This window comes from Schistosoma mansoni (assembly GCF_000237925.1).
Source record: "Schistosoma mansoni, WGS project CABG00000000 data, supercontig 0172, strain Puerto Rico, whole genome shotgun sequence".
Lineage (NCBI taxonomy): Eukaryota > Metazoa > Platyhelminthes > Trematoda > Strigeidida > Schistosomatidae > Schistosoma > Schistosoma mansoni.
The window spans coordinates 9,655-36,114 of NW_017386058.1; the positions used below are offsets into that span (position 1 = coordinate 9,655).

At 36.8% G+C, this 26,460-nt stretch overlaps 3 protein-coding genes across 3 annotated transcripts in view; all 3 read left to right on the forward strand.

The window, feature by feature from the left end:
- Positions 1–1,725: 1,725 nt before the first annotated feature.
- Positions 1,726–2,714, forward strand: Smp_185930 (hypothetical protein; the record flags this gene model as incomplete). The annotated part of the gene is made up of 1 exon (XM_018796431.1): positions 1,726–2,714. The coding sequence occupies one exon, from the start codon at positions 1,726–1,728 to the stop codon at positions 2,590–2,592; it is 867 nt and encodes a 288-aa protein (XP_018646860.1). The 3' UTR covers positions 2,593–2,714.
- Positions 2,715–5,690: 2,976 nt separating this feature from the next.
- Smp_162070 (hypothetical protein) lies at positions 5,691–6,647 on the forward strand. Its single transcript, XM_018796442.1, has one exon. The coding sequence runs from the start codon at positions 6,090–6,092 to the stop codon at positions 6,453–6,455; it is 366 nt and encodes a 121-aa protein (XP_018646861.1). The 5' UTR covers positions 5,691–6,089; the 3' UTR covers positions 6,456–6,647.
- Positions 6,648–10,006: 3,359 nt separating this feature from the next.
- The window catches only part of Smp_073830 (cleavage and polyadenylation specificity factor,putative), a gene marked incomplete at its 5' end in the record, with an annotated part of 18,368 nt that continues 1,914 nt past the window's right edge, over positions 10,007–26,460 (forward strand). Inside the window, 14 exons of the mRNA XM_018796453.1 lie at positions 10,007–10,034; positions 10,081–10,178; positions 10,223–10,296; positions 10,338–10,449; positions 10,486–10,602; positions 10,641–10,739; positions 10,778–10,951; positions 10,983–11,102; positions 11,146–11,241; positions 13,032–13,199; positions 13,602–13,908; positions 15,040–15,113; positions 16,839–16,984; positions 25,010–25,196. Of these exons, the coding sequence (XP_018646862.1) occupies positions 10,007–10,034; positions 10,081–10,178; positions 10,223–10,296; positions 10,338–10,449; positions 10,486–10,602; positions 10,641–10,739; positions 10,778–10,951; positions 10,983–11,102; positions 11,146–11,241; positions 13,032–13,199; positions 13,602–13,908; positions 15,040–15,113; positions 16,839–16,984; positions 25,010–25,196 (1,800 nt within the window). The remainder of the gene's footprint in view (positions 10,035–10,080; positions 10,179–10,222; positions 10,297–10,337; positions 10,450–10,485; positions 10,603–10,640; positions 10,740–10,777; positions 10,952–10,982; positions 11,103–11,145; positions 11,242–13,031; positions 13,200–13,601; positions 13,909–15,039; positions 15,114–16,838; positions 16,985–25,009; positions 25,197–26,460) is intronic.

Here is a 26,460-nt window from a genome sequence, read left to right on the forward strand (position 1 = left end):
TATTAAGTCGTCACAGTTCGATGCGTAATAAACGTTATTCAGACAATACTTCATTGAGCTTTGAAACAGTCCATTGAGATGAGCACGAGATTAGTAAATACTTGTTCTGTGGCAAGTTTTACCCATGTAATTCATGTATATTTCGTAATTCTAAATGCTTTAAATGTGGTATAACTGGACATATTCAGTCAGTTTGTAATACCATGGTTCATTTCGCTGAAACTAATGCTAAGATGGATGCATCTAATGATCAGTTATCTTTATCTAGAAGTAGTATAACGTCACATAACAGTTCAGAGTTGAATGAAACCCAGAATCATTGTGCGACAAAAATTTTTAGTCAACAAATTTATCAAATTTCTCATGTCATTGTACCAGATATGGTTTGTCGTAATAATTCACATACTTCTGATGGAATTTCTTACAACTCTGAGAATAGAATGCTGAATGAGTCAAATCATGATCAAAAACCAAATCCAGTTTTGGTAGATGCTGAATTCCCTGATGATCCATTATTCTCTAATGAAACTCTTAATCAATTTGAGGAAAATATTTCAGAAGAATCGAATTCTGATATCATATCAAGTGTCAGTGGTCCTCACAATCAATTTATCTCTAATGATATCCCTAATGAATGTGAAAAATATGTTCGGAATGAGTCGAATTGTAGTCATATTTCTGATGTTATTGTATCAGATATTGGATACTCTCACGAACAATGTATGTTGAATAGAATCCCTAGTCAGGGGTATGATGAATCAGAGGGGACAGCGAAATTTACCGGTATAATCAGAGAACCAGTTTGCCCAGAAGTGAAGTTTGAACAGACAGAGAATCCAAATCAAGTCCAAGATTATCCTAATGAATATGAGGCAGATGAATATTTTCTATTCGATTGTTTCGCAGGTAAATCAAGCCTAATTGAATCACATGTGTTAATTACATATATCTATGCATATCTATCTGTGTATTCTAATATGAATAACAAAAAGAATATGCATCATAATTTTTATCAAGTCAAAGTCACATGATGGAATACCTCAAATTATATATCAGTGTTTATCCCCAAATACTCACATACAGTAGTCGATGCGTGAGATTTGAGAAGATAATGCAAATTGGGAACGTCATATTTGCTAAAATATTGCGACGTAAGGACCTGTAGTGACCGGCCAGTCTCGATAAGAACACGATTGGAATAATAGAAACAATTATTATTATTGTAACCAATTGTACCAGAGATTGTTTTACTGTATTTGTTTAACTGTATCCGTTTCACTTCTTGTTCCATATACCGCCTGGTTTGGTTCGAGCTTGCTCACGCACTGCTTGTTCGCTTGTACTCTTTGGCACGTCTCGGTATTATTTCGATACCACGAGATCGCCAATAAATATACTTGATCTGGACTAGTAAAGCCTTCTGATTTACGGGCTATCAAGGGAACCAAGTCATATTTGTACGCGTAATCGAATAGTAGTGGTGATCATAGTCCGTCCACGACTCGACATCCACTACAACTGGTGAGCCGTATTTGGGACACGCACTACAACTGGTGAGCCGTTGTTGGAACACGCAATACAGCTGGTAACCCAATCCATCGAGCACAAGTCAAACTTGGCCAATTCTCCAAACCAGATCAATCCGGTGAGTCTATTTATCTATCCACATCTGTTGCATATATTCGTATTGATATTTTTCAATATATAATATTTTGGCAACTTAATATGGTAGATAACGATAAGAATAACATAAATATGATAGACTCCGAGATACAGGTTATCAGTTTCCGACCGGTTCCTTTCATCCCCCATGATCCAGAAGTCTGGTTCGCGGCACTGGAATCTCAATTTGAGATCCGCCGCATAACCAATCAAAGGCAGAAGTACGCCTACGCTTTGGAATCATTGCCCGGGGATCACCTAACCGTTGTCCGTGAGGTTGTCCTCAATCCGAACGTTCCAAACGTTTATGACCGTCTTAAGGATGCCATCCTTCGACATTTCCTCTCATCAAGAGAGGAAAGATTGAGGACACTTTTAGCACGTCACCCTATGGGTGATGCTAAGCCGAGCCACCACCTCACGCGCCTGCAATCTCTTGCAGGAAACATGACAGCTGACTCTGAGATAGTCAAGGAGTTGTGGTTCGAAGCCTTACCAGTCAGTATCCAGCCAACCCTTACGGCTCTGCTCGAGGACACCCCGCTCAACAAGGTGGCCCTCATAGCAGATAAGATTCTGGCACGAGTTAACACCAAAGGCGACCATTTTGTTGCTAGTTTTTCCCGTTCTAACGTTGATCTCGATGCTAGACGACCTCCGGCTCATGGGGATAGGGACAGATGTATCCATACTCGTCTCAGTTTCCGAGACCGCGCAAATGTGCCAGCCCCCTACGTCCCCCGACCCAGGTCACAATCTCGAAAAGCCGTAACGACTCGCCCCAAGCGGGCATCTTCCAAGCCACGCCAGAAGGCGGTTTCGGAAGCGAGTCCAGGTTGGTGCTGGTTTCACCGTGCTTTCGGAGCCGGTGCCCGTCATTGTCGAGCTCCCTGCTCATACAAGGCGGGAAACTTCTCAGCCGGCGAGTAAATGCGGCCGTACTCGCCGGCACTTCACCTCAGGTTGGCCGTTTATTTTACGTGCACGATTATCGCACCAACGCTAGGTACCTTGTGGATACGGGTGCCCAAGTTTCTGTCGTACCTATCGGTAACAGTAAGTCTCAAGCCACTATGCTTCGACTACGCGCTGCGAATGGCTCAGTCATTCCCACCTATGGTACACGACAACTTACGGTCAACCTGAGCAACCGACGACAGTATCTGTGGACGTTCATCATTGCCGATGTTCCCACAGCTATACTCGGTATCGATTTCCTACAGCACTATGAATTGCTAGTCGATTCACGTAGGCTGCAGCTAATTGATACTTCGTCGAACAGCAACTTTATGGGCTCTAAAGCCCACACAAACGCGTACCGAATCACAGGTGTATTTCATTCGCGTGACGATTTATTCCACGTTTTATTTCAGAAATTCCCCAAATTAACTAAACCTCTCGAGGAGACTCCATCGGTGACCAATCGTGTGGTACACCACATAGTCACCCGCGGACCACCAGTCACGGCAAGACCTCGCCGACTGGCACCGGACAAATTAGCTTTCGCTAAACGTGAGTTTGACAATTTACTAGCTACTGGTATTATTCGTCCTTCTCACAGTCCTTGGGCCTCACCTCTCCACATGGTTCGAAAGAAGGATGGGGTTAGTTGGAGACCATGCGGAGACTACCGAGCGTTAAACACAGCTACACGTTTCGATAGCTATCCCATCCCCCACATACATGACATCACGGCATCACGCAAGGGCACGACAATTTTTTCCAAGATCGATCTGATACGAGCATATCATCAGATCCCAGTCGCTCTTGAAGATATAGAGAAAACTGCCATCACGACTCCTTTCGGTTTATTTGAGTTCCTACGAATGCCATTTGGATTACGGAATGCTGCTCAAACTTTCCAAAGGTTTATCGATAGCATTGTACGAGACCTAGATTTTGTTCACGTCTATATTGATGACCTGCTAATCGCATCATCAAACGTAGATGAACATTATCAACACCTGACGCTACTATTCCAGCGCCTTTCGGATAATGGAATAATAGTCAACCCCGATAAGTGTGAACTCGGGAAGAAGGAAATGAAATTCTTAGGTCATGTTATTAAGCATGAGGGTATTCTACCTTGTGAGGATAAAGTACGTACTATAATGGAGTACACTGTACCGTCCACACTCAAGGAACTGAAGGCATTTCTCGGTTTGGTCAACTTCTACCGACGCTTCATTTCGCACGCGGCAGAACAGTTACGACCGTTAACCGATTTACTTCGCGGTAATCCACGCAAACTGGAATGGAACGACGCCGCACGTACTGTATTTTCAGATATCAAAACGGCCCTAGCTCAAGCCACACTTCTCGTGCATCCTGACCCATCAGCCACGCTTAGTATAGCGGTTGATGCATCGGATTTCGCCATAGGAGCCGTTATGCAACAGAATATCTCCGGTAGTTGGCAGCCCCTCGAATTTTTCTCACGACGCCTCACTCTCACGGAGACGAGATATATCGCTTTTGGTCGCGAACTGCTAGCAGCCTACTGCGCCATCAAACATTTCCGGCACGCTGTAGAAGGTCGTAAGTTCATCTTATTCACCGACCATAAGCCCTTAACGTATGCTCTGCATACCAAGTCTGACCGCTACTCACCACGAGAGTGCAGACATTTGGACTATATCTCCCAGTTCACGACAGACCTTCGTCACGTCAAAGGCGAGTCGAACTGTGTTGCTGATGCTTTATCACGTATCCAACTTAATGCAGTTACTTTGCCAATGCTTGACCTACCTGCTATAGCCGCCGCCCAAGCAAACGATACTTCATGCACGGAAGCACAACAGTCTACGTCCCTTCAATGCCGGGAAGTACCCCTAGCTACTAGCTCTGGTACTATCCTATGCAATACTTCCACGGGCCTCCCTCGACCCATCGTACCCTCCGCTTATCGCCGTCTCGTCTTTGATGCCCTTCATGGTCTATCTCATCCTGGTATCGCAGCCACCCTACGCCTCATAGCTGCACGATACGTCTGGCCGTCAATGAATAAAGATGTCCGTATGTGGGTAAAACAATGTTTACAATGTCAACGATCAAAAGTGCACAGGCACGTAGCTGCCCCTATTGGCACTTTCGCTACGCCTGATGCTCGCTTCGATCAAGTTCACATAGACATTGTAGGACCATTACCACCATCGCACGGGTATGATCACATACTCACATGCATTGATCGTTTCACAAGATGGCCCGAAGCTATTCCCATCACGTCTATTACGGCGGAGACAGTTGCTCACCGCTTCGTAGAACGATGGATAGCTATGTACGGTTGTCCCTCGACTGTCACGACTGACCGAGGACAACAATTTGAGTCCGCATTATTCTCCTCACTAACACGGCTGCTTGGTACGGAACGCATACGCACTACCGCCTACCATCCAGCATCAAACGGTTTAGTTGAACGGTTTCATCGCCAACTTAAAAGTGCTCTTCGAGCACACGAAAACAACAATTGGTACGAAACCCTTCCGCTCGTCCTCCTGGGAATCAGAACGAGTCTAAAGGCAGATATTCAATGTTCCGCCGCTGAACTTGTTTACGGCACGACATTGCGTCTGCCTGAGGAATTTTTCACACCACGGAGCAGCACTAAGTTCGGCGAATCAGACTACGTCCAACGACTGTCTGCATTCATGCGAACACTGACTCCGGTGTCAACTCGTATACAACATCGACAGGTCGCTCTCCCTCGAGAGTTATCTACCTGTTCACATGTTTTCATACGAGTAGATTCGGTACGCAAACCTCTACAACAGCCTTACGAAGGACCTTTTCACGTGATTTCCCGTCACGAAAAGACCTTCAAGGTTGATCGACGTGGCCGCATCGAAACAGTCAGCATTGATCGTCTCAAGCCAGCACACGTCGATGACAGTGCCATACCTGATAAGCCGAGACCCAATGTTAGACCCATCAGAGCTTCTAGCGGGATTTCTACATCTACTTCGGATCCCACGCTAGATGCACCTGAGACCTCATTCTCACGTCCCAGTCAACAGCACGTGTCATCTGCCCCGTCTACGGACGAGACTTCCGTCTCACGTCCAGACCTGCAGACCACACCGCCCTTGACTGCGGATGAGATTGCAGGCTCACGAGGTTCGAACGAGACTACCGTCTCACGTTCTGGTCGCCGAGTACGCTTACCCGTACGCTTTCTCGACTAACCTCATAACCAACTACGGATACAGTATAGGAATCTACCCCTATACTACAAGAAAGCTACACTTTTCTCTTTTTCTATCATTTTTTTTTGTGTTTACTCCGAGCCTACGCCTTCGACCATCGCTGTTCCGGTATCGTCGACTTCAGTAAATTTTGGCGAAAGCTGACCTGATCACCCACGCTCTAGTCAACGCACTCAGTCGACCTCTCTGGCTCCAAATACGTATGGTATACATTTGGTCCCGAACATGGTTATTCTGGTCGCATCTGGTTCCTTGGCTCAATCTGGTTTCGTCCTACGTCTGCAGCGTTTCTGGTCCGGACCTCTACGAACGCAACCTTCAGATTCTGGATACAAACCACTCTGGTGTAGCATGCTAATCCAAGCAATCAATACGGCACGTTCCTTCTGGTACCGTTCTACGTCAAAGACTTTTGGTGGCAACTCGAGGATCAACGATCACTCCCTGTTCTGCCAACGTTTTCGTCCTACAATTGCACGTTTCGCGATCAGTCCCACGAATGAAACCGCTACGTATCGAAAGTGTAAATCCTTTCTAGCGGGGGGCTCCTGTAGTGATCGGCCAGTTTCGATAAGAACACGATTGGAATAATAGAAACAATTATTATTATTGTAACCAATTGTACCAGAGATTGTTTTACTGTATTTGTTTAACTGTATCCGTTTCACTTCTTGTTCCATATACCGCCTTGTTTGGTTCGAACTTGCTCACGCACTGCCTGTTCGCCTGTACTCTTTGGCACGTCTCGGTATTATTTCGATACCACGAGATCGCCAATAAATACAATTGATCTGGACTAATAAAGCCTTCTGATTTACGGGCTATCAAGGGAACCAAGTCGTTTTTGGACGCGTAATCGAATAGTAGTGGTGATCATAGTCCGTCCACGACTCGACATCCACTACACACTCACTGCATACCTGCAAATAAACCAGAGATAACATTTGTGCAACTATATACCATCACCATCACATATAATATCAGTTAATGTTATTGTGATTACTTTATTATAGCATTTGAGCATCGAAGTCATTGGACACAGTCAAGACTGGTATGTGTTGCAAATCACCGCCGGTGCTTCCGTGTGTTACCCTGGTATTTGTGTATTTGTGTAAATCATCAGAAGTGGGAACAGGGTTATATGTATTCACAGCTGTGGTAAGTGCAAATGAGTGGCCCATTACAAACACTAAACCCAGTTACTGACTCATATTATTTGGGAAAAGGGTGTTACTGTGTAATTATCAGCTTCACCTGCTAGAGAAAGCCTTGTTCAGGTATATTCTGTTTATCTTGTGCCTATTTTTGTGTATTTACTACCACATATTTACTGTGTATGTGCGGCTTTTCTATGTTGCCATACGAAAATTATCGCTTATTGTCTCATTCTGTCATATTTTAACTGAAGTCCATCAGTAATCTATTCTCCGATCAAGCGAGAATATTCTACCAGGACATCAGCACTACGCTCTTCAAGGCAATCGCCTCAAAATTCCACATCAAAATGCAAAATTTCAGGCATCTACAACTTTTATCATTTGGTATAGTGCCCATTAAGGGTGCTCTCTCAGCTGAAATGACCATGGTCCCATCTGTTGATAGCTCCAAGAGGAGACTTGATCAACACGTATTCACTCATGGATTATCATAGCCCACTTGACTAGCTGTGCTTGACGCATGTCTCGTAACTAACCTACAGTCTCCATTATCAAATATTAGTATGTATTTCTTATATCGATTATTATCACCTCCGCTTCCCCTTTTATTCTTACAATTTTGTCTTCTCACACTGTCGGTATCACCACTTAATCACCTTAGTTATTTTGTTCTTGAAATGAACATCTCTCAGCTTTCGAATTTCCTGTACGTTGTTTACACATTCCGACCAATCAACCCTATGTCTAGTGATTCGATAGCTGATATCCAGAAACCCCACTGCCCTGACGACACAAACACACAAGTAACTGCAAAACACACTAGATATAACTCAATCGACTGCCTGAACTACCGACTACTGGACATTACTAAATTCCTGCAAATGTGCCGAAACCACAATAAACAAGCGTAAAGAAATTAATCAGTTCATGTAAGGTCGTTACGAATAAATAATTGTATTGTATATTGAAAGCGGCTTTTCAAAGTATTACGCTTTCGTTAAATCTGGGGCACCTGTTATTATATGCTCAGGATTATATTTCAATTGATATTTTAGCCCAATAAACATGTAAAATATAAAGTATACGTTATTTTATTGTGAATATGAAGAGTAGAACGAAGTACGCTAAAACAGTAAGATCATAACTTATAGACAACCTTTTGAGCGACAATAAAATGACTTTTAAAAATTCACCTTGTTAGGGTCAAAAAGGGATTATAGATCAGTGCAAGAAATTAGGATTGAAAGTCAAACTGGCATCAGTGGAAATGTTCAAATCTTAATCAACTATATGGATTAATGCGATTCGCGTTAAAGTCCAAGAAATATCATCTTTAAGTTCATTGGTCTGTCCATGAACTGTAGTCTCGCCAGAAAAACGTCTAAATTCTGGGGCTCTCAAAAAGTCATCGCAACATACGTGCAGAAGTTGACTGCGTACTTGGATACGACAGTTACATGTCGTTTATGACCTAGTAAGCTACTCAGCTCAATGAAATTACGTCTCCACGGCTGGTTCTCACTGATGCAAAATGCATTCACTGCTTTATTCGTTAGTCTAATTACTTCGTTGTGAGTGCCCATAATCGATATGCGAACAAAATTTAATTGCAATTGATCCTAGTTGTTTTTAAAGGCTGTGATGAAGTGAAATGATGTATCAATTATATTTCCCTGACCTAATGACTCAGCGTGATTTAAGTACCCTGCTTATTATCATGGACGGTTTCACAATACTTCTGTTGAAGCTCGCGTGCTTAATAAGTGTACTAGTATGACATAAAACTCTCAATGACGCTTTTTTAAAGTCAGTCCCATATGGCTGACTAACATTAGATTTGATGATCTGTCTTCTTCTTTGTATCGCATTGTTACTGGCGTAGAACGCCTTCAGGAGTACTGACAGAGAGGCTTTTTATTCGTAACCACTTTTAGCTTGCTCATCGCACTACAGATATTCTTATATTGCTCAGATGAGAGAACGCGTGTTCTTGATAGTCAATCATATTAAGATGTTACTGAAGTAAAGTTGATGTGTATGTGTGAGCAGGACTTACTGTATTCACTTTTTGTCGACAAATATGGTAGTTTAGTAGCTTTTCAATTATACATATCTTCAACTGAAAATCACTGGTACTTTTATTTATTTAAACACATAAATATTGGTACAAACGGGCACCAGATATACATGCGCCACACAAATCTCATTTGATTTGCGTGAGGGCTGTGATACTACCCGGCTGCCCAAACCGAAGCAGGTGGTTTTCTTAGGGGGACACCTGGAGCCTTCGACCTAAAGATCTTATCCACAAGGCAGTGGAGCATCGTAAGTAGATGTAGTCCCATGGTAGCCGGTGACAAATGATTGATTCATACGCCATTTGTTCCCTCAGGATAATGGAGCTCATGTGCACCATTGGTTTGGAATCAAAGTTTCCCGAATCTCCTAGGTGGACTTACCGTGTCCATTAACCCTGTTAAAGCGCCGGACATTCGCTTTTCGTCCTCTCAATTTCGTAAACAACAGTGATGCCACGAGAAGACAGTGAGTAGGACTTCCCTGGCAGAGGCTATATACGCGTGGCCATGTGAACATTTCGAGAGGGAGAGCAGACTCTCCACACTATCGGCCGTACCAGGACATCAGTAGTAAAATGAAAACACACAGCAATCATCCGTTTCGGGTTTATAAGACAACAGAACAAGCATGAAACAAGTTAAAAAATTTTCTTCGTGAATTCGGACGAAATCAAATACCATATTCACGTTCATTATGGCTCATCCCATATAATGTTTATATGGCGTTAAAACAGGTGTTTCAAGTTTTTCAGTGTTTTTTTTTACTTTAAGAGCTCTATTGTGTCGGCCGTTTAACCAAGTTCTATTTCTTCCTAGTATTGTTACTTTTAAACATCTGAGAACATTTATCTATTCCAATTAGTTCTTGGCCAGACGTCAATGACCAACAAAGAATTACAGTAAAATCATGAGTTCTATTCGGGTCATTCCTTTGGGTAAATTTGTTGTGAGATGATTTACATTACTCGTTTCGTTTAACAGGTGCTGGGCAAGATGTTGGTAGGAGTTGCATTCTTGTCACTCTGGGTGGCAAAAATATTATGTTCGATTGCGGAATGCACATGGGCTATAACGATGACGTAAGTTTTCGTCGTTGTAATCATCTGTCATTAAATCCTTTAAGAGAAAATTTCCTGACTTCACTTACATTACCGACAAAGGGGGTCTCAATGAGTACCTGGATTGTGTAATTATTAGGTATGTTTAGTTAATTAACATTTTCGTATTTCTATCGGTAGTCATTTCCATCTCGACCACTGTGGAGCTCTTCCTTATATGACCGAAGTAATAGGCTACGATGGTCCAATCTATATGACTCATCCTACCAAGGCAATTTGCCCGATACTTTTGGTGGGTACTTTCTATATTTTATCCTTATATTTGCAGGAAGATTATCGTAAAATCAATGTTGAGAGGAGAGGAGATCAAAACTTTTTCACTTCTGATATGATATATCGGTGTATGACGAAAGTTAGGTGTGTGTACATACATCAAACAGTCAAAGTAACTGCATTAACTTTTAATTTTGAGTTTTGTAAAAGGTAGATGATGAGCTCGAAATACAGGCATTTTATGCTGGCCACGTTCTGGGAGCAGCAATGTTTCTTGTACGCGTAGGAACAAATTCTGTCTTGTATACCGTAGGTTGCTTTCTAAAGATATCACTAGGATTTTTTAGGGCGATTACAACATGACACCCGATAGACATCTTGGTGCAGCTTGGGTTTCTCGTTGTCGTCCAGATCTTCTCATTACGGAAAGCACTTACGCAACGACAATACGAGATTCAAAACGTACAAGAGAACGGGAATTTTTGGAAAAGATACATGCTCGCGTTGAGGCTGGCGGTAAAGTAATTGTTTCATTATTTGCAACATCGATAGGTCTTGATCCCTGTCTTTGCCTTAGGTCGAGCTCAAGAACTTTGTATATTGCTTGAAACATATTGGGAAAGAATGAATATTTCCGTCCCAATTTACTTCTCCATGGGAATGGCTGAAAAAGTATTTTCAAGAAAATTAAGCAGCCTAATTACCATTTATTTAGGCTAATGAGTATTACAAGTTGTTTATCTCGTGGACTAATCAAAAAATCAAGGAGACATTTGTAAAACGAAATATGTTTGACTTCAAACATATAAAGGTAGGTACATTTTATATAACTCTCCACTTAAGCACGTTTTAAAAGAATTTACAAGTTTAAAGGCATCACATCTTTTCACTAAATATCTCTTCCAGACAAATCCAACCAACCAATTTTCCTGTTACTTTCAAAAAATCACTAACCACCACACGTGACTCATTGTTTTGTCTTTATTTTATAAGTTCCTAAAAGTCATCGCTTAACTATTATGGCCCCACCTATTGAGCGCTGTGTAAAGTTAGTGTATGAGCAAGAAAGATACGTTAGTTGTGCATGTATTATTACCACTGAGGTGGTCAAAACATCTATTCATCCACTTACTGTTATTCTAAGATTCGTTGTGATAATTTCATCTTGGTATGGTAACCTAAACCGATGGACATATGTACCAGTTTCTACGTTGCATATGACATTGACTCATTCACTCTCCACCTTAACCATATACTGTTTGCTAAAATATAGTCTAAAAAATGTCATTGATAACCATATCAAGTACCAGCCGATGAACTCAATAGCGTCGAGTTATATTATTTATGATTAAAGTTCTAGGGGGATTAAGAATTAATTATAATACAATTTGGTGGACATAATAATGACATGGACTCATTTACTCTGTATATTCCCTCAAAGGTCGAACATTGTGTTGCTTCTTGTTCACTCGTTAGCATGTGATTCTCATCTAATGTTATTCAAGTGAACTAAATAAAATTAACTCTCTTTTTGTCGGCTTTGACAGCAATTAGTCCGTTTCAAACGCAAGTTTTAAGACAAAAAGTAAAGGCATAGCACATCCACTATATTTCTCAGCTCCAAAGCCATATGTGATATCTCACACTATTGGACTACATGATCTTTAGGATTGTACCAAACAAACCATAATATATCAGCAAGGGCCAATGTATTGACAATTAGAGTAGCTATATGGTATACTTCTGTTGCTGTGTATGTTGGCGTTGTAAAACAATTTGATTTCCTAATAATTTTCGGTTCGGCACTCCCACAATATGGAGACTACTATTAGAATAACCACTAACTTACGGGTGATGTCTCTGGTACCACTTGCTTTCCGCATTATTTGGTAGTGACCAACCATGCAACCCCAAATCCATGTTTCATCCTATTCAAGACTCTTTTTTTGGATGTACTTGTACTTAAATCCTATACCAATCTTACTTTAAATATCAGTATTATCCACTAAACAATAATTGCCTCTTGTTCAACGAGTATAAATTATGATTAGAGCTTAACATTTGTTATTGTTGACTGATAGGACCGAAATAGTTGTGGATTGTTGACATATCAGACTATGACTGTCGGAAGGAAACTCTATTACAAAATTATTATTTAACTTAGATTTCCTTTTAAGATAAATTTCTACCAGATATCAACAGATTATAGTTAGTATAATAAGACTTTTAACATGAATCAGTTAATTTAAGTTGGTTTGATTTCTCTGATTCATTTCAGTAGATAATTCACTTTTCCGTCCCTATCTCATTATGTCATTGAGCTCTCTCGTTCCTTCGTTTAGGATTATTGTTACTATTTGAACACATAAATATTGATACAAAGGGGCACCGAATACATGTGCGCCACACAAGTCACTTGATTTGTTTAGGGAATTGGTATAAGTAGCATTAGTCTAGTTGACTTCTAAACTGTTTTTTTTACTAATTTTTTCAAAAAAAATTAACATTTTTATCCGAATTATAATTCCTTTTCAAATATGAGTATCATTGAAGTAATTCCAATTCCCTGGTTCATTGTGGTATTTTCATATCTTGAAATAGCCTCTTGGGCAAGGGACAGTCGATAATCCAGGACCAATGGTAGTCTTCGCCACACCAGGTATGCTTCACGCTGGACAATCTTTGCATATATTTCGTAAATGGGCTTCAGATGAAAGAAATATGGTTGTAATTCCAGGATATTGTGTTGCTGGGACTGTAGGTTACAAGGTTTGTGTGGATGTGTTTTGGTAGTATATTTGTTTAAGATTACCATAAAATAATTTCTATTCTTAACAAGTTTAGGATAAGATTATGAAAATAAAATAAATTTTTTTACCTAAAGACTTTTCATCATTAGTAGACACCTTACTATCACAATAAATACTAGAATTTAAAATAAACTTACATCAAAGTTTAACAGTGCAAGATCAAATAGTGTTTCAAGGTAAAAATTAAAATTGTAATTTTTGGTGGAAACTATTTTATATTTTCGTCTGGATAATTGAGAAAAAAAATCAAAAATCTTAGCTCGAAAAAAATTATGTTTATGGTATTTTATTCATCATTTCCTGATCCTTTACAGAAAATCGTTGGTATAACGCGTTACCTGTCTTATTTTATTGTTTTCAGATTTTAAATGGAGTCAGGCGTCTTGAATTTGATAAACAAGTTTTAGAAGTGAAAATGGCAGTTGAATACTTATCGTTCTCAGCTCATGCAGATGCTCGTGGTATTATGCAGTTGATATCTCATTGTCAACCTAAACATGTAATGCTGGTACATGGGGAAGCAATTAAGATGGATTTCTTAAAATCAAAAATTGAACAAGAGTTTGGATTACCCTGTTCGAAACCTGCTAATGGAGAGGTTGTACATATAAAAACGGAACAACAATTCATTGTAGAAGCTTCAAGAGAATTTCTTAATCAGTCGTATTGTATGTTTTTGTAGTTAAATTTTACATCATTTAAAATAACCACTAAGACATGAGAAGTATACTAACTAGTTATCTCTATCCTTATATGTATACACAAGATTTCTAACTATCTCTTTGTTTATCTGCGAACTAGTAACTAAGTACATATTTACGTCAGATGATGTATTCTAAGTACAATAGTTCATCATTTTCTCAATATCAACAATTCTAGTTTAATATCAGAAGGGATTTTGTGGATATTATAGTTAATTTAATAGTTGAGATCATGAATCAACTGCTATACTCAATAACCATAATATCCACAAAATCCCTTCTCATATGAATCAATATATGCTCACTAGTGACCGGCTTCAAGAGGTATTTCCAGGAGTTCTAGTGAGAAGCAGTGACCAGTGGAGTTCAACCAGGTCTGTTGTGTGATAATAACTCACTGAAGACATTGGTGGATGTGTCGCTCGATTTCGTGGATCGGTTAAAGTTAGGCATGAACACCGTTGGATGCCAGCTCAGTGGTGTAGTGGTTAAGCGCTGGCACGCGAAACTGATAGGTCCTGGGTTGGAATCCATTGAGGCAGGATCGTGGATGCACACTGCCGAGGAGTTCCACAATAGGATAAAACATCCGTCAAACAATGCTCCCAGGTTTCCCATGGTGGTGTAGCTTCAATTGACCCATGATCTCAACTATTAAAATTCTAGTTTACTTAATCTCCAATATTATGCAGCTAAGTATTTTGTAGATTTTCATAGAGGTGAATAATTGACGAAAATTATCCGTCTGCACACATATTTTCGAAAGAATTGGTTCGTTCAACAGATTTCACCTAAACAACTGAACTGCCTCCCTTTTAAAAATATAACTAAAATTTTATGACTTATAAATTGTCATGCAATAAATAAAACACTCTACAGCGAATTGCCTTAGTACTGCTCACTTTTTTTATTGTTTCCATCAGATCCATGTAAGAGTGATATTAAAATCAGCTTTTTGGTTCGTTCGCCTCAAAACAACAAACTCCATCTTTATTCGTATTTCTAGTATCCATTCTTATCATGCAAACTGTTGGATTAAAATACTATTTTTCACGATTGAGAATAATATTAGGATCCTTCATTTTTTATATTTCTTAGATTCAGATGATCCAAATGAGCCACTGATTAAACGTTCTCGATCTATTCAGGGCGGAATTCAAATTGAGCCTGATGTAAGTTCAATGTTTCTTAAAACTACCAACATATAAATTTCAAGGAAGTTTAATACTTCTTCAAAATAGTACTTTACTTTTGATTGTCTTTTTAGATTACTGTATTATTTTTCCACTACTAATAAGTAGGCAAATAAGATTTACGAAAATTACATTGATTTTCATTTGTGCAGACAACTAGGTCTTTTCGTCAAAACTTAACAGTCTTCGTAGTAATTTTTGTTGTCCTCAAGCATATTCAAAGTATGCTCCATATTTAATTGCAGCTATACATGATTTAACAAACCATTTTCCATCAAACGATATCACTTTATAGGATTATTGTTATGACTAGTCATCGGTTGTTGGAATCGCTTATTTGAACTTGAGGGAACGAGGAATCACTGCAATTCCCACGACGCGAAGTAAGAACACCAAAATTGGTACAAGCAAAAATTTATTAAACTCAAAATACGACGACCCTAGTCGAAAATACACTCGTTTATACATTGATTGTAAACTAATGTGATTATTAATTTAATACAAGAATATCGTATCTCAAATAAACATCACGTTGAAATAAATCAATGTTGTACCAAATAAAATATCCCACTGGAAAACTAAACATCATACTAAATTTTTAAAAAAACGGTAGTTATGTTGACCAAAAATCACAATGAGTGAAAGAACGTAGTTTTGCTTTCTTTTTAACTCGTCATATCACCTCCCCTTCTTTTTAATGGAATGGGCTTTGCGTGAAGAGTCTGTTCGAAAGGTTGTTGTTCTTTTTCGTACTTGCTGGGATCTCGGCCGGTCACTTGGTCGTGTTCTAGCTTCCAGTTGGTTTTTTAACTTCTTTTTAAAATTTCTGTTTAACCATCTAACTTCTACGCTCTTCTCCTTCGTTCAATGTATATATGATTCTCCCTACCTCACGAAACAATGTTGAGTCTTTGTGCACCCACGCTACAAATAATGTGACTTTATTGATCTGAACTGTCTCAACATTACTCATACCTTCATTATATGGGAGTATCGGGGCGTGTGGGTATAAATAAAGGTTGAAGGATCCTTTTGTATCATCTGACTTGTATTATACATGCTTATTTTTCCACCTGTCATACGGAAAAATACGATGCCATCATTCATTCCATTCACAATACAAATAAGCACATTTTACATTTTGGCTTTTCAGTATCAATCCATGTGATTCATGTGAGCTCCAAAGCATTTGAACGGGACATTTGTGTGTGTCTCTAACTCATTAGGATCAGTAGGTGGCTGCATTCTACACACAGGTATATTGCGATTGGACTAACTTTGAATTATTGAAACAAGGTTTACCTTTTTGTATGTGACATTCACTCTGTCCGAATAAACAAGATAAATATCATCAGATTCTTTGGGTATCAGTAGATATTTATAACGAATACTGAAATTTGATGACTGTTCATTATACAATTTTCCAGAAACTTAGTGATTTGTGCAAATTGATCGTATTTAACGTTTTTGGCGAGATCAAATTGGCACGCTTTTTATCTTCATTCGACCTCAGCCTCCTGAGGTAAGCATGAGCTTTTGAGCCAGTCATCCGCTTTCATCTTGAATAAATCTTCATTTCTCCATAAAAACCACCAGATTGCAAGTAACAATCAGCTACAGCCACATTGATGATTCTATATCTTTTTGGAAATTTAACGGGTGGATTTGTTCTTCGTTGCTATTTTATTTCATCTATTCTTTCAGGAAACCCCCAAACTACTTGATCGTGCTTCAGTTCTGGCTTCTTTAAGTTTAAAAGAGCATGTAATGCGATTTACTTCGACGCATGTATTTTCTTCCTCTTCGAATCTCGCCACGATTTTAGATAAATTTGTGAAACTATGTTCAAAGTAAGCAATTTTTCTTTGTCGTGTTTTTGGAATGTAGTATCATGCTTACTTCTGTATAAGACTGAAGATTCATAGTATTTGCAGTTTTGCAATATACTACTACACTAAGTATAAATAGCAGTGACCAGTTAAGAACACCGTTTTCCTGTGTATATATTAGACACTATGTGAATTAAATTGCATTATGTTAACAAAAGTGATTTGATGTAGTTTTCGTCACTGGTTGTTATCAGCTAGGGAGTCAGTGAAAAGTGTTAAGTACCGGAATCTTGTTTCTTTCTAGTTTGGGACTCAATGGTGCTTCCTCACCACATGACATGGGACCAAATTTCAGGACTTTCAATTCTTACACCAAAGAATATAGTTACGATTACGCCGTAGTTTTTCACTCTATTCCTCATTTCGGTTATGTCCTTAATTATAGTACACCATTTAATATTTATGATTTGTATTTTTACTATATGGTTTCTCTCTTCTTTTACTTCATATTATCATTTCATCGTTTGTGGTACACTACATAATGCCCTACTGTACCAAACAAATGAAACAAGATAATATCAATTACATTGTAGTTAACAAATAATCAAGTTTGCAATGAAAATTACCTAAGTAATTCAAGCGTTTTCAAAAGCTCATTCTATTTAATGATTATTGCATATTCATGTGTATGGTTCTCTCCACAAATATTGAAGTTAACTTAGTCTAGAGTGAAACATTTATTCACGAATGACATTGAATGAGAACTAAAGTGTATCACAATTCGATTTGATTTGAAAATCCAAACCAATGAATTTCAAGTCAATAGTGTAAAATTTCCGTACTCTCCTTGAACTCTGAAGGTCCTGAATCTGTTAATTTACATTGTTTATATAGTCTTCGACTAGAAAGAAATATTTATTTCATTGGTCACTGACTTGTCAACAACTTCCTAGCTCTTATAAGTTTATGATAAAAATTATTAATGGTAAAAATAAAGGCCACAAAGTACAATCCGTTAGATTGGACCTATACTCCCTGTATCGTCTACGAGAGTGATTTTGTGAAAAGAAATCTATAGTACTCTAAACAAAAATATGCATTATCCACGTGTTATTAGATTGTTTTATAATTTTGATTTCTGTTATGAAAGATCAATATTGCATCATTTGAACGTCGCGCAAATAATTTAGACTTTTATCTGCTTTCAGTTTATGAATTCATTGACTGTTAGACTGAACCGTGTAGGTAGTTGCGGACTACGTGTTTGGGGTCTGGATGGCTATCACAACGAATAATTTGAGACTTTGAGTGACGTGGCTCAGAATCGGTTACAATGGTACAGATTTATCTTCCCTTAGATCCTAAGTTTCCTAATTAGCTTCAGAATTTTTCATCTAACGAATCTATATTTTCCTCTGGAACCATACATTTTATGACTACTTTTTTCTACTACCACTAATACTGTTACTAATTACACTACTCTAGCGTCTCACTGCGCTTTGTGGTGTAACAACTTGAAGTGATGGACATTTATGTCGGTTCTACGTTTTGTATGACTGACTCTTTCAACTTGGCCAGAAATCAAGATTTTTTTAGAAATATAGATTTATCTAACTAATACAATAAATCTAATCTCATGTGTTTTGTACGAAAGGTAGTCGTTCTACTTCTGTGTTATATTAGCTTATATACACATTGACTGAAGAAGGAGCAATAATCGTAGCAGAATAATATTAATTGACTTATTTCGTAAATCTTGATTTTTGTAATATAAAATTCATGATTTAAACTAAAAGAAAACTTGTTTAGTTTGAGCAAGCTTCGGTTTAATGATCTCAGAGTTCAGCTACTTGACAAACTACCAAATGACCTAGTCTAAACCTATTTTGTATCATAACTGAGTGAATGATAGTCATCATGAAAACGCGATAAATTGGACAAATAACTTTTGTTTATATAAACCCTGATAACTTTCTTCTGTTTATACTAAGTATACTAATGACCTACTCATAATTTATCATGGAAAAATTACCCCTGAAGTTTTACGTGTTTTTCGTTGTTTTATTGATGGAAAAATCACAAACAACATCTTCGTGAGTAAATCCAATTTGTTAACAAATGAACGTTAAACATTTCTAAGTGAACTTCAAAATTATAATTATTGTTGTTTATGATAAATGTGTCATTCACCAAGTGAAAAGGATAGTTAAATCAAGTATATATTAGAGCACCACCTGAGTAGTTAAAATCTTCAACTGGCTGCCAGTAAATCTCACGTTTAAATCCCTCTCCATCTACTTTGATTTGAACATCAGCATAATATCAGTAGTTCTTACATAAAATATTATAATTTATGGCCGAGTACATAAACTTGTACTTAATAACTAAGTTACATTACTGAATAGTTTGTTGACCAACACTTTCTCAGATGGCCCTATTGACTGTACTGGATTAATTTAAATACAATCTTCATTTGTACAATTATTACTATTATTATTATTATCATCGTCATCGCTATGATTGCCGATTTTTAAGTTCATATTTTAATCTTAATTGCATGATTAAATGATAAAGAATGTATCTATTCTGTTATCTAAAGGTTAAACGACTATAGTATCTTGTTACTATTCCATCCGATAAACATACACTTTAACACAGACGTACAATCTTATCAAAAAGTGTAATGATTACATAAACACGATATCTCATGTTAGTATTATTATTAGTCACTGTTTGCTTACAATTCATATACTTGGACTTTAGTTATTTTGTGATTCATAACAATTTTAAATGTATCAGATAAATAGTTTTGATTGTAATTGTCTAATTAAGTCTAATGAGGAATCATTGCGTATAAGTACTTGGATAAACCTTGTTTTCTAGTTATCAAATCCTATATGCTTTAAAAGTAATATCCAATGTACATATTTATAGATACACATATATTTCTTTGCAAATATATCCTGTAATAGTAAATAAATAATATACTGTAATTCATTTAATTATTCTAGGTGTATACAATAGTCTCCGAGCTATACTTTTGTTTTGTGTAGAACAGTGGCGCTGAGTAATTAAAGGGTTCGATTTTCATCAACTAGGTTGGAGGTTCAAACTCCGCTCCACCTACTCTCCTTTGGTTTCGGTAACCAGTTAGTATCCTTCACGCTTGTATGTGAATCATAAATTGTATTAGTACAAATCGACCATCCAAACTAATGTAGGTGGAGCAGGGCTGGAACTTGCAATCTAATAGTTTATGGGCTCTAACTACTAAACGATATAATGTGTATTAGATGATCTACTGTGTTCCTAATTTCTCTACACATTCGAACTATGCCGAATATTTATAACAAATTACAGCTTGCATAAATATTTTATTTATTGAGTTCAATGAACGTATTTTTCTACTACTTGTAAATCATATCGAACATAATAAATGCCTTTTATCCAACTTGACATATATATTTACTTTTAAATTCATAACACATACACCGTAAATATATATTATACATGTATTATGTGTACTTACCCATAGACCAGACAATATATTTTATCTCATAACGTAAAATCAATATACATAATCAGTATTTCCATAAATGAAAGTAAGTATCCACATGGTTTTCTTTTTAGGCATTCTATAATAAAACTAGCATCATAGAGCATAGAATTAAGTGGTTAGATTGAAGTGTTAGACTGTCAGTTATATGGTTTGAGTAGTTTTTTCTCCCTTCGAAGTGGCCTTTTTCTCGCATCGGTTTTAAAAAAATCTATTTTCACACTAATATGTGGTTTAAGTTTGCAAAAACTGGGAGACATGATATATTTCTCCCAAAGACAAATTCCTGTGGTTAATCCCAACATTCTCTCATTTATATGCCACTTGTAGAAAAAAGTTAATGCAGTGTGGAATATACGACTTTTCATTTCTTTCTGTTTCATTAAGTTGTCTCTAAAATCTGATCTTCAATTATTTCAAAATAAGAGGACTGAATGTATTTTTATCGACCGTAGTCTCCATTGTGTGAGGGTTAAGACAAACGAATGCATACTATAAATGCAGCTGGCTAGATAAAATGATTGATGTAAGTGTTACATATGATATCTGTACGTCCAACTTAGCGCATGGTGTTATTCAACATAATTGAATTAATCAGTCGTATGCTAGTTAAGTAAAGTGTCATCGATCCATTTAGTAAAAGATGTCTCTACAGAGTTAGTAATTATTTTATCCCTATTCGTGTCCGAGTTTGCATTTGTAAGAAGTATACGTCATTCATTGCAGTGTGAAAAGAGAGCTTAATGGGTTAAGAAATCGAACTGCCAACGACTGAGTTCAGACCCGAATCTCAAATACAACTACAGTTTATCCAACTAGTCTTCGCGTAACAAGTGTTTCATAGATGAATACTTTAAAGTGTATTTAGTTACCACGATGCCACTTTGCACAGTAATGACCAATAGTTTAGTTCGTTTTTTATCCCTCACGTCTTCTTACTTGAGACAATGGATACAATTGCACCAATACGAATTGGTGTTATGACTCAATAGTCCTATTATGCTTTTCGCCCATGTACCAATGTCCTTCGATTTGACTAATGATGCACTTTGGTCAACAATAGTTGACCCAGACTGGTGATCGACATAAGCCTTAACGTCTATTGATCCAGAGCGTACACCTTCCTCTAGTCCAGTAGTCAGTTCGAAGTAAGAACACAGAAAGCTGAACATCATCTATTCATAAATTTCAGACATTCGTTTATTTATATACTTGAGTTACCGGGCCTTTCACATCCACAATCTAGCCAAAAGAGAATAGAACAGGTGAATAGCTAGCAAACAATAATTCAAAAGCAGTGAAGTTCATGTAGACATTTTATACAATAAACGGAAGCTCATAAATAGGGCTGTATAGAAAAGTGCCATAAACCGATTACTTAATGATCCAAATAGCCAAAATGATAATATTTCAAATGGTTCCAACATATCCAAAAATTCACTCCATTACAACCATAAATCAAAAACGGGGTCAAATGAAAAACGAGATCGGTGCTCTATTAATGTTAGTGCAAAAATTATAGATTTTAGGTGTGTAATACCAGTTATGTTTGAACGCTATTAACAATATGATACTTCACTTTTATTAATCAAACGAATATTTTCCTAAAACTCCATGTAGTTATCAACATTTTCACGGGTTTTACAACCAAAAACGTGGTATATGTTCCTTAGGTAAGAATCAAAGTCGACCGTTGACGATTTTGCATTAAAAAATATGCTTTAGAATTATTTCTCATAGCTTTAGATACGACAGGTACACTCTTTTTTATATGAATTTCAATTAGTCAGCTAACGGTTTTGTCGTCACTATCTTATAGCCTATGCCACCCAATATTACCTATCGAGATAGTTAGTGGTTCGGAACACTTAATACATATCTCCCCGCCACCTCAGTCTTCGAAATGTCGTAAGCTCATTAACCAATTTACTATACTTATCTTATATCTTACGTCCAGCTCTGCTATTCAATCACGTGCGAAGCAGTGCTCTAAAAATATCTGTGATCTAATACTAGCAATCTAGACATTTCTTCTAGTTTTAAAGATACCATTTCAAAGTTGTAAACAAGTCAGAAAGAACTGCTTGTTGTACAGTATACTCACGCCATTTTATAACCAGACTAATATAAACTATTTAGTTCTATTTACTAATCAATAAATTCGATTATTTCATTGTATTTTCAAATGACACATAAATTGTGTTTCTAACCCAATGAATTAATGTTTGTTTTTTCAATGGCAATAAATAAATATGATTATTTCATATTCCTGTTTAAATTGTCCATTACACTCTGGTTATTTTTTTAAAATACATTTATTATATATATATATATATATATATATCACCTTTCCTGACTGAATAGTTTGTTTTTTTGATAAACTCATCGATGTTTCTCTCATGCCGCAGTATACTTCATTCATCACCTCACCGAAATAACCCATGTTTATTTGTTGTTTTATTTTGTTTTAATGATTAAAAACATGTTCAAAAATCAAATTGTTAGGTGAAAATCAGTTTGATAAACTTTTTGTGCTCATTTTTTTTCAATGATTCAAATGTCTGTATTTATTTCAAAACTTATTGCTTTCATTAAAAGCAAGCAGGCAGAAGTGAATTTTCTTACTTTCCATAAAGATTGGAATCTATCCAACTATTTGTCCATATTATTAATTCCTCTGAAGTTGATGACATATTTTAGTGTTATCCTTTGTAATATAGTTTTTATCCAAATATTCATGTCATTTTAGTCATGTTGATCAGTAAATTTGGTTAGTGGCTAGCAGTGGACACATGTTTCATCCTTTTTAGAGCCCATCGTTTGGGTATACCTGCATTCTGGTGCTAATGTTCACACAGGATCTCGGGTTTGGTACGCATTGTCCACTGAGCTCGATAGTACTTTGTTACGGTTGTAAACGATATGAATTTTGCGTGTGTTGGAGGTGACCGTCTAATTTCCATTAGGAATAGGTTGATAGTCATCATTCAGTCTTTATTTTTTATCAACGTACTTGTTTTCGTTCACTGGAAAAATCAGACTAATGCTAAAGACTTATTGTATTTGTATTAGCTTCACATCTACCTAGGTTTGTTCTTGTCCAAAATCGTATAAGTCTTAACTCTCATGTTAGTAATAAATGTGTCATTCTAGTCATATTAATCATTTTTGTTTACACTTATTTTTGTACGATTAATCATGAGCTTTTAAGCATGTGCGTTTTTTTCTTATATAAGGCGTACACGTCTGTATTTGTTTTTTATCTACTTCACTATCAAATAGTTCGGATTGTTCATGTACATATTGAATAGCTTGTTATTCATTCACTATGTTTTCACCTTATTGCCTAAAATATCTCATACGCTTCATATTGCGATTTCCATGTTAACACATTAGTAATCACCACAGCTATCACGTTCCGATTAGTTGGTTATAAATGCGGAGTTATGTAGAATAATTTCGCCAGTATCTAACTAAGTGATAATCACACCAAATTAACTTTTGGAATCAGATTAGACGTACAAACTCCCCTATACTTTCAACCTTATTTAACATATTATAATGGAGCTTACTATGTACGTCTAATCCTCTGTGTTGTAGGTCTTATGAACAAAGTAGGATATACAAACAACATAGTCCTGTTAGGTAGATACCCTGACAAAATTCAAGTCTTTTTGAACATACTGAGCCAATACGTAAGCTATAGCTTAAAAAATCACTTAATATAACTAATTGTAAAGGTTAGTATGTTCAAGTTGCCAACATCCAAAAACTAAACTGATCTATCTTTGTTGATGTTTGTGCTCTTGGATCATATTCTTCACGACTAGCTATATTTATAACTCGAACAACTTTTGACGATCATGACCCAATTCCCTAATAAATATTGCTCTAGTGTTTGAAGAAATAACTAGATTATCGCTTCAGAGAAAACAGTGGTACTGTGATGTAAGTACACCGACACAAGACATAATAAGCATCCTGAATTCCACACATAGCCATCATCTGAAAACATAGTTAAAACCTTGACGATAACATTCATTCAATTCGCAAATAAAAGATTAGCCAAGAACATCAGTAAGTTTAAAATCAAATAATTCGTAATCATGTAGTTACTTTTAAAGTTTTAATCTTTCTGGATATTGTAGTGTAAATTTGCCTTCAAGCCCGAAAATTCCAAACTGAGGGGTTGTTTTTGGCAGGTCCCCCCGATTCCCTTTTTTGTATTCTATGATTTAATTGTTATGTTCCTAAAAACTATACCAGTTAAACTAAGGGAACCTCATGTGCAAATATGTTTTGTGTACAATAAATATATGCTACATTTTTAACTTTGGTCGCCTAATTATGAGGATATTTTTTTAAAACTAAGCGGTCGTAAACCAACAGACCCTACGTAAGCATACTCATCTCTTCATTTTATCATTGTTTTCTGAATAATATTAACAGATAGTGAAAATATTTTACATTATATATGTTTCCATCTGTAGATTACCCATCGATCCACCAAAAATAGTACGTAACCAAATTCTATTCAACGATTCAGTGGTTGTGTCAGTTTGTGATCCTATGTTAGATGAATTCGATGATGAAACTCGTGAAAGATCAACAGCTCTACGTCGTACAGCTAACCTACAATCAAAAGAATTCGTATGTCATGTAACCTATAATTTACAGGTAAATCTCCATTAGTCATTTAAATTTATTAATATGTTCACTAAAATACTAAACTCCATTGTCCAAACTAGGCATGAAACTGTACATAAGCTATTGTGGTGACGTGTTTTTAGCCTATGTTTCAATAGATAGTGAAGATACCTTTTTTTATAACAACCAATATTGGTTTGTATAGGTTTGTTCAGTTTGATGATTACTACCTCAATCATTGATTGACATCAGAACCATTTAAAACTAGATAGTAATGAGTAAGTGTTCTGTTGCACTTAATAATTTTTTAGTATGAAACAAACTGATTGTTGAGAATTACATTCTTTACCTACCAATTAATGTAACCCTCGTCTGTGACATGATTAAGTATTACATTATTTACTGTCTATTTATTAAAGTCGATTGAGGTTTCTTACTGAACTTAATTAACCATCTAAATGGGAGATAAATGTTGAGGTTGTCAACAACATGAACATAAAGTAAACAATATCTCCGATAATTCCTTATTGTTGAGTCCAATCTATTTAATTTCACTAAATTTTTCAGTATTCTTGATATCGACTTGGTGAAGTGAAAATGATTACGGGAACTTAGAAAGACATCCATAGGCTTATTATTATTATTATTATCATTATTATTATCTGGTCATAGGTCCCTTCATGACATTATGGCCGTATGTTAAGAGCACCAAGTTAAGTTGTGTTTACGTTAGACTCAGGGTACTATCCAAAGATATAAACTGGTTAATAGGATTGTGAATCTTCATCAAATGAAGTGGTTAGGGCATGTGTTTTATATCCCTAGCCACCTCATACTTTGATGCACAATGTTGGCTGGTGTCGGAATAGGTTGGAAGAAAGCTAGCGGGAACCGAACCAAGGCATATCACTATCAGTTCATTATGTCATTAACTGCTGAACTAAGCCATGTTGGTAGATTCATAGTAGCTAATTGGTGTCCGTACAACTATCGTAACAATGGTTGAATACGTTAGGTCCAATGAATCAAAATTGGCTACAATAGTGTAGATGTTTTCACTTCTTATCTTTCCTTAGGAATTTTATCTTAAAATTATTTTGTTTCTTATTCAATGAATTCATTCTTTTCGAAACATATTCTCTTTGCCTGCTTATATTATACCACTTCTACTTATTTTGATAATTTTATCTCATTGTACTTAAATAGTGGAACAAATTAGACCAATGTACATATGTGTCCAGTTCTATGTTTCTTATAAATGACTTAAGTTAAGTAAAATCATTATGTACAAAAC